Source organism: Hippocampus zosterae, chromosome 1, assembly GCF_025434085.1.
Source record: "Hippocampus zosterae strain Florida chromosome 1, ASM2543408v3, whole genome shotgun sequence".
NCBI lineage: Eukaryota > Metazoa > Chordata > Actinopteri > Syngnathiformes > Syngnathidae > Hippocampus > Hippocampus zosterae.
The window spans coordinates 16,128,499-16,137,671 of NC_067451.1; the positions used below are offsets into that span (position 1 = coordinate 16,128,499).

A 9,173-nucleotide genomic window follows, 5' to 3' on the forward strand; every position below is an offset into this window, starting at 1 on the left:
ACAATTTAGAGTTTTCAATCAGCCTGCCACGCATATTTTTGGAATGTGGGAGGAAACCGGAGCACCCGGAGAAAACCCACGCAGGCCCGGGGAGAACATGCAAACTCCACACAGGGAGGCCGGAGCTGGAATCGAACCCGGAACCCGGTTCCTCTGCACTGTGAAGCCGGCGTGCTAACCACTGGACTACCGGGGCGCCCTTAAACAGAATATAATTTAAGTAATTAACATAAAAGAATATAATGCTCACATATAAAAAGAAAATAATTGATACTTTAACATAAGCTTACACAATGATTTGCAAATCATGTTCAATCTATATTTACCGGTATATGACTACACTCCAAAAATATCCTATCCCAGCTGTCTTGGGGGCAGTGGGCAAGGTAGACCCTAAACTGGTTGCCAGCTAATCACAGGGTACACATACACGAACATCAATTTGCTAAAAACAATAAAAGATTATCAGTTTGAACATTAAATATCTTGTTGTAGTTAAACACAGGTTGAATATTCATTCATTCATTCATTCATCTTCCTAACCGCTTGATCCTCACTAGGGTCGCGGGGGGTGCTGGAGCCTATCCCAGCTGTCTCCGGGCAGTAGGCGGGGGACACCCTGAATCGGTTGCCAGCCAATCGCAGGGCACACAGAGACGAACAACCATTTGCACTCACACTCACACCTAGGGACAATTTAGAGTGCAGGTTGAGTATGATTTGCAAATATTGTTGTATTCCGTTTTTATTTATGTTTTGCAACGTCCCAGTTTCATTGCAGTTGGGTTTATACAATATTAGAATTAAACCTCAACAATGAACACATTGTTCAATGAACACAGTGACAGCGCAATTCATAAATTTATTACAAGGGTCCTGAGATGCAGGAGTGCAGACGTTGTGGCCAGTGTGTGGATAGTTTTAGTATTAGTTGACAATTTTAGATATTTTGAAGTGATAATAATGATTAAATAAGTAAGATTTGTGTTCAACACAAGTTATGACGTGGAAGCCAATCACCATTCATTGATTCATGGAACAGGATGGTGCAAGCTTCAGACTTCTACAAAAACAAAATGAAGAGAAGCTGCATGTCCATGCAGATGTGGAAACACACAGTGGAAACATTCCAGTGAGGCATTTGTGCATAAAGACCAACCCAAAATGTAGCACCACACACAAAAACGATAGCATGTGCATTTTATTAAGGCATAAAGCAAATATGATGATACATTATTTCAATGACATCAAAGGCACTTGTTACTACTGTCTTGGTGAATCCATTTTTAAACACTTTTCATTTTTGGACACGTCAAAAGATTTTGGCTTTGAAAAAACCTGATTGTTACGAGGTCGGAATCACCTGTGTCAGTCGGTGAACGCCCATCAAGTGCATGTGAAAACGTGCAAAGAACATATGTTCAAGGTCGTGAACATGAGTGTGAGTAGTTCTGAACAAAATAATGACAAGATCAATTCATAGCCTCCAGCATCGTGAATTGGACGTCATACAAAATCTAAATCAAAAGGACTCCAGCATAATTGTAGCTGGGAGTGGACAGAAGAAACATTTTTTCACACCACTGATCAAGCATAGTTCAAATCCAATTAGGACATGCTCCAACAAGATCATAACACACAGGAACAATTTGAAAAATAAATTCTGTTGAGTTAGACTTTTATGCTGTGGCATGCTCATTCCAATTTTTTTTTTCTAGCATTTCAAATTGTTTTTTTCTGCACAGTTGACCAGATAAGCAAAATTCCACTGATTAGCTGTACCAAGACTTGTCTGCTTATGACGATGGGAGTCAGCTACAGCTTTGCAGCAATTTGTTTGTGCAGTCACAATTGAGGTAGTGCAGTGAGAGGTGTGTGCACTCCCGATATCCTCAAACAAAGCTTGCATAGAGGAATAGTGCTAGCTTTTCGCATAACGTTGTAACCAAGGGCATAACATTGTCAATTCTATTTAATTTCATGTTGTTTGTTAGTTTTCAAGGTTTGTAACTATTCCAGCTCTGTGTTTTATTTACGTACACACACATCTATTTAATATTTTTCAAAATGGGGTTCTTACAGCGAAAAAACTGGACGTGACAGAGAAAAAAACTGAAATCAGTTTTGGATTCCGCACCCAAAAAAGTTAAAAACGGCTGTTACACCTAACTCAACAAGAACGGTGTTTGCCAGTGTAATCTTGACCGTTGGAAGTGGACGGTTTTACTGTTTTTGACATTGCTACCTCCGACCAACTTAGCTCAGTAATGCTAAAATCAATAACAATCTTTCTAATTGTTGACACAGAGGTAAATGGACTCTCTTTACCTTTTATATCAGCTGCGTTAAGCAGTTTGGATTGTGAAAAAAAATAAAAATAAACAATCAATAAGGCTCTTGCCCCTGCACAAGACAGACTTTCCCAACAGTGACTGAATAACAGTGACATGATCCAAACGGTTTGGATCATGTATGTTTAAAAAAAGAAAACATAAAACCACATACTACAGTACTGCATAGATACTAGTAGCTTTACCTGAGAACAAGTTTTCATTTTGACAGTATATTAAGCTTTCGGCTATACATTTCGGACTTTGGTTTTGAAATAAATATATAGGGGAAAAAACTGTCCTTTTTTGGAGGAGGGGGGTGAACTTTGCTCAGCACTGTGGTTGTTTGGCAAGCGCATCACCCTTGACAAACACACAGATGGAGAAATACAACATTGGCTGCTTAACAGATGAAGGAACGCCTGCTAATGACTTTGTCAACATGGAATAACAATTAATTACACTTGCTACTTCTGTGTGCAAGTCATTTGGATGTCAGTAACTTGTCTCTTGTGCTACGCTGGCTTTGAAATAAATTCATTGGCAATGCACCACAGTGTCATTTCAGTAACAACAACATAAACTTCCAGAAAAAGTTATCTCCCTTGTAGACTGGAGCTTACGAGCAATTATGTACAGTAGGTCTCCAGAAAAAGCAAAACGTGCCCATAGTAAGCACAAGCAAGTATCAGATTCTGACCATATGATAACCATGAGCAAAAATATAAGTTTCAAGGTATTGTAATTATTGCTCTTCAAACGCATAGTGTATGACTTTAAAGTGTTTGGATAGGTGACTTTTTCCCATTGAACACATTCCATAGGTCCATTTGTAAACACACATCTTGCACCAACAACATATGATGGAAAGCTTTTTTAAAACCATGGCATTCCGTGCAACCAGTAACCGGCCCTTACCTAGTCAACTAAGTAGTTTCCACTTTTTAACCCTGTAACCGCCAATTGAATATACACCACAAGATTCATGCAATTTGGAAACACTTCATGACAGAGTCAATACAAAACAAAACATGAAATCAGATATCCCTGGGGGATATTTTCATCAATATGATATTTTGATTACTTGAGATATGTGTGTTTGTTTTTATCATGCAAGATGGCAGTTCGGACTAGCTGGCAGAAACGATTGCATTACAGTCACAGACCTGCAGAGTAAATCCAGCCCGAGAAGGCACAATCAGTAACCATCATCATCATAACAAGGCACAACTTGTTTTCATAAAGCTATCGGCTCAGTAAATCTCAACATGTGCCGTTTGGCACGAACGCACGCTGCAGGTGATGGACGGCGTCTGCAATGGTGAAGAAGGTCATGCGGTCATCTTCTCCCTTTTTTTCCGAGAGGTACCCGCCTCGACGGAGGGCGTCCAGCACGGCCGTGTTGCACCGAGCCAGGACCACCGCTACCCCCAGCTCAGCGTAATCACTGTGCACTTCCTTCAGGGCGTTGACGCCAGCGCTGTCCAGGAAGAAGACAGCGCTGCAGTCCAGTACTAAGCTGCGTAAAGGTTTCTGGTCCAGCGACAACATGATGCCGGCGGTGCCCTCGCCGTCCTCTTTGCAAGGGAGTTCTGGCTCGGTGTTCTGCCGTTTGAGCTTCTTCTCAAACTTGATGCGCCGTGACTTCTCCTTTACCGGGTCGAGTCCCGCACATCGGTACAAAGACTTCTTGAACAAACTCTGATTGGCATAGTAGATGGGTGCCGGATACCTGACGACGGCCACGCCCGGGTGAGCGCGGAGGCCGGCGTACGCTGACAGCACCTCATAGTGGTCCCTGACGGCGGTCCGGCCCAGCTCCTGCGCCTGAGCCCGCTGCGTCCGGCCCAGGACACAAAAGGCGGACACCAGGATGCCCACCAGGAGGCCCAGCTCCGTGTTGATCAGCGCCGAGGTAGCCATGGTGATAAGCCAGACGGCGGCGTCGATGCGGTTAGTGCGCCACATGCTGGGGACGTCTGCAAACTTGCGCAGGGCGCCACGAAGGTTGACCACGATGATGACAGCCAACACGCACCTAGACGGAAAGCCAGAGTTGCCTGAATGGGTTGCCAGAACCTGAAGAAAATGCGAATTTTGAGGTGACCGTAACTCACTTCTGAAGGGAATAAAAGAGCGGAGCGATGAGCAGCAGCACCAGCAGCAGCACCACGGCGCTCACCAGACCTGATACCTGCGTCTGGCAGCCCGTCGACTCCTTGACCAGTGTCTTTGTCAGCGCAGCGCTGGTGGTGAAGCAACGGAAGAAGGACGGCAGGATGTTGCAGAAGCCGATGGCGTACATCTCCTGGTTGGCATCTACACGGTAGCCGTGCTTTTTGGCAAACATCTCCGATAGCGACACGGTGATAGCGAAGCCCACTAGTGCAATAGAGAAGGCGTCCATCGCCACGCTGGGGATGAGTGACCACGCCGGCAGCTGTGGCGGCAGGAAGCCCGTTGGGATTTCGCCCGCTACGTCTGAGCCGTAGTCTCCGTTGAAGCGGCCGAAATGAGACGCCAGCGTTGCAATGATGACGACAAACAGCTCAAAGGGAATCGGAGCCTGGGTAACAAGCAGAGGAACAGCTATTTGAGGGAGGCATTCATGTACAAATGGTGTATTTCGATAAGTACAGCTGTTTAGGCGAGCAACAGAGTTCAAAGGGAGTCAGCAGTGAGCCATTCAATGTGCATTATCGAACAGTGGCATTGGATAATTACAATTCCTGGTGGAGAAAAAAGGGGGGTGTCTTTATACTGGACGTGTTTACTTTTTACTGGTGTGAAATGTACCCAGCAAGTGACTGGGGCATGTCGTCAATTTGAGAGACAGCCATTATTTGAGGAAATAACAATACATTTCTAGACGTGGGCCACTTTGAAAGGAAACGTACTATGCAAAGGAGCCTAAAATACACGAATGACTGACCCATCAACTCCTTGGTGCTTGGCTTCCCACTATTTGAGGAAATTATACATTTCTGGACCTGCGCCAAAATGTAAAGGTAGCAAGTCATCTTTTTGCCTGCGCATGACTCATATGTGACTAGTTGGGAAATGGCGTCTCAACATTTGAACAAATACCAATCGGTTTCTTGAGCTGCACTAAAATGTGACCTATTTAAGGAGGCCTTTAGTTTTCTGAAGTGAATGACACACGCAACAAACTACTGTTGGCGTCACAATATTTACTACTTGTTTATTTGATTGAGTTGTTTATTATTGAAGCGAATGACTAACCCTGCAACTAACGCATCACATTTCTTGACATGTGCCTCAACTCAAAGAAAGCCCTCTTTTACCCGAGTGAGTGACTGACCTTCAGCTTGGCTTTGTAGTGATCGTTAAGCTCCTTGGTGGGCAGCAGCAGCAGCAGGCACACCAGACTGGTGATCAGGTCGCACAGGTTGCTCTTTCCCAGGTTGGACAGCACACCGAACCAGGTCTTGAAGAACGTGAACCAGCCCTGCGGCCGGGTGATCTTCAGACCCAGCATGTACTTGACTTGGGAGGTGAGGATGGTGAGCGAGGCTCCCGTAGCAAAGCCGCTGAGCAGCGAGTTAGACAGGTAGACGGACACAAAGCCTACTTGGAAGATAGCCATCAGCACTTGGTAGACCCCCGCGATGAAAGTGACAGTTGCTCCCACGGTTATCGCATAGCAGCTCCTGTCACATGCCACCACCATGCTATTATTACTGCCCATCACGTTGGCACTGCCATTGCCGCCAACGCCGCCGTCCACAAGGTATCCCGCCACCGCCAACTCTCGGTCCACTACCTGACCCACGAGCAGGCACAGCACACCGAAAATGCCCACAGAGATGTGTTTGGAGGTGCCTAGCAGCGTGTAGATGATGGAGGAGAAGAAGGAGGTGTAGAGCCCATAGATGGGATCCTGGCCGGCCAATAAGGAGTAAGCAATAGACTGGGGAACCAATAGGATTCCAACGATGAGTCCTGACATGACATCTCCAAGTAGCCAGTCTCGGAGCTGGTAGTGCGGCAGCCATCTCAGGATGGGGACGAAGCCCAGGATTTTGGACTTGATCTTTTGCGGCGAGCAGGAGCAGTTTTCCCTGAAGTAGCGTGACAACACCACCTGGCAGCTTTGTCCCGCTTCTTCTGGCACTCTCTCCAGGATGAGCGGCTCATAATGCTCATTCTTGGTCCTGTCCCCGGATGCCGTGCAGCAGGCATCTTCATGAGGCATCATCAAGCTGTCTATGGTCAACAGAAACTAAGTTAGGATGACAATAACTGGTCAGAGGAGGCATCGCATTAATCGTACAACACCTGTATTGCGTGATCGAGCATGAGGTTGACCTTTCATTGACTGGATTGAGGGCTGCAACCATTAATTTTTACACACATACTACAGAAGTCGCATGCAACACCCCGTGGAGAAATAAGTTGGTGTGATGGCAGTAAGCAGCAAGGAACGACAGACAGTCAGTCGACAGCCTGTCCAGCACTGACAGTCAAATGGCGCCGACATTCCTCCCAATCAAAATCAGTGCTGGTACAGGCGTGCTGCCGAGAAGGCGCAACCACCAAGCACAGATTGGATTGGATACAACTTTATTGTCAAATGTGATGTATATACAGCACAGATGAAATTTCTTCCCTCTCAACATAAAACAAGAAACAAGAGGAGCTGCTGCGGGTGTCCGCGCCGCAATCAAAAGAAAAGTTAACCAAAAAAAGTGACAAAATAATACAAGACAACACATGAAACAGACAATTGTAAAATCTTAACCACTTTCCTGCGTACACTTTGTTGTCTGAAGCACTTATAGATGAAAGAGGAACGAATCAAAGTGTCCTATTCACCAGTGGATCACAGACGTCATGCTGCAATGTGCACACGTCTGCTACAAGCTAAACTTGATAGCAACAAGAAGCTGTAGCGTTCATTAACAAAAAAGAAAGATCGTCTCTCATCTCCTGTCCCATGTAAATCCGCTTCAATTCCAAGCCGCGACTCCCAGTTCCACATACGCATCGGCGCTCTGCGCTGACGCTCCTTTCTTCTCATCGTCGGCTCCTCAATCCATGCATCCATCCAGCCTCAGACTGTCCATCAGCACCGACCACAGCACGGGGCTGTGAAAATGCTGCGTAATTCAGGCGCAAGACACAAGCGCCCCAGGGATGTCCAGCTACAACAGTCAAATGCCGCCGAAATTCCTCTCAATTCTCCCAAGATTCTTCTCCTTTGACGATGGTCATGGCCAAAAACCGCTGAACAGTCCACATCAGGTCCCCATGACGAAACAACAAACACCATGTGACAAAACAAAAGACAAAAACAAAACAAAAAACAAGGTTCTTGAAGAGCAGTTGCAGATGGCTGCCTACTTGGGCGCCATCTTGAAAACAAACCAAAAAAAAGGCAAACCTAAGTGGATAAAAATAATAGCGTCACTTCACATGCACATTATTGTGCTAAGTAATGCCAAATTTAATTTTATTCAATAAGTTGATTCATTACGGCAGAATTTGCTATTATTTTGTTGTTGTTGTTTTTGCCCCATGTGGTGGTTATAACAGAGAAAGTATTCAACTATTTTTAATAACACGTTTAAATACTTAGGGTTAGGGTAAGAGAGTGCCATCAGGAAGAAAGTACAAGCTAGGAAACAAGCGCTCGAGCGCTTGGATACACTGCAAAGTGTGAAAGAAAGAAAGCTTTCATATGCGTTGAAGCCCCTCTGAGACATCATCATATTACAGGTCAAGTTAGTAGGGCGTTGGGGGGGGGGGGGGGGTCCCACTAGTGCTAATTTATGAAATAAGGTCAGGAAAAAGACGATGAATAGTCACTGAGCAATTTCTTTAGCAGCATCGTTTGAACACTTACTGTACATCTGAACACAATTTTCAAAAGGACACTAATTGTGACGTCTGTTTTTTTTTTCATCCACATTATTTTAACACTTGAATACAGCCGGCAACATATTTCTCTTTCTTTATAATTCTTATAAGCATGGCTCACTCATGGCAACCACAGTAACTTTGCCAGTGTGTGCTCCGCGGTGATGAGATTATTGGTGCAGACTATGTTTAACAGCTAATGCCGAAAAGCCACCATTAAAAACAAGATTAAACGTCCTTTTCATATCAGACAGCTACAGTATTTACTCAAGAGTATGAATGAACGTCTTTGTGAACAAGTCGGCATCCGGCAACGTGTCAAACTTTAAGAAGCGAGTTTATGTCACTTTTGGTGTACGCGGCGAGGAAGAAATAGTCGTTTTAAAAATATTTACGTAAAAGTTACTGACCTCTCCTTGAATTATTCGCAAACGGCGTGAAGAGAAGATGGCTGTTTTCGTACTTATTCCATTCCGTTTCTATTTCATGTCGTGCAGAAGTACCGCTGCGTGGGGGAACGTGACGTCACGACGGAACACGAGAACTGGGTCACGTGCGATGCTCGGAGAACAAAGATATGTCCCGCGCCCAACGAACTGTCACTCCGACTAGACTCGCACTCGAGGGCCACTCAATTAGGTACACCATTTAAAATTCAAAAGAATGGTTTATGAGTATAATAGCGTCGTGTCTGACCTTCTTACTTGTACATGTATGATGCATTAAATGGCGAGATTATTTATCACATTTCGATCATGACAAAGCCTATTCAGCAATTTAAAGAAATCGCTTTGTTTTTTATATTGCTCATTTTAATAAGAGAGCTCCAATAATTGAACAATATTAAACGCCGCCCCCCATAATAATGCAGGCTTCACACCAAAATGGGCAACTACGTCTGCATTTCACAACTTTGCTTCTGTTTTGATATGTGTGTGTGTGTGTGTGTGTGTAAAAATGAAT

At 44.7% G+C, this 9,173-nt stretch overlaps 1 protein-coding gene across 1 annotated transcript; it reads right to left on the reverse strand.

Annotated features, from left to right (window-relative positions):
- Positions 1 to 1,183: 1,183 nt before the first annotated feature.
- Positions 1,184 to 8,758, reverse strand: slc26a2 (solute carrier family 26 member 2). The gene is made up of 4 exons (XM_052072038.1): positions 8,621 to 8,758; positions 5,653 to 7,705; positions 4,448 to 4,896; positions 1,184 to 4,368 (listed from the first exon to the last, which is right to left on the reverse strand). The coding sequence occupies exons 2-4, from the start codon at positions 6,547 to 6,549 to the stop codon at positions 3,594 to 3,596; spliced, it is 2,121 nt and encodes a 706-aa protein (XP_051927998.1). The 5' UTR covers positions 6,550 to 7,705; positions 8,621 to 8,758; the 3' UTR covers positions 1,184 to 3,593.
- Between the last annotated feature and the right edge of the window lie 415 nt (positions 8,759 to 9,173).

Excerpts from the sequence above, each read along its gene's own strand:
- slc26a2 (XM_052072038.1), bottom strand. The coding sequence starts at position 6,549 with ATGATGCCTCATGAAGATGCCTGCTGCACGGCATCCGGGGACAGGACC. Across the intron at positions 4,897-5,652 it reads ACTACAAAGCCAAGCTGAAG|GCTCCGATTCCCTTTGAGCT; the intron begins GTCAGTCACTCA and ends CTTGTTACCCAG. Across the intron at positions 4,369-4,447 it reads CTCTTTTATTCCCTTCAGAA|GTGCGTGTTGGCTGTCATCA; the intron begins GTGAGTTACGGT and ends CTTTCCGTCTAG.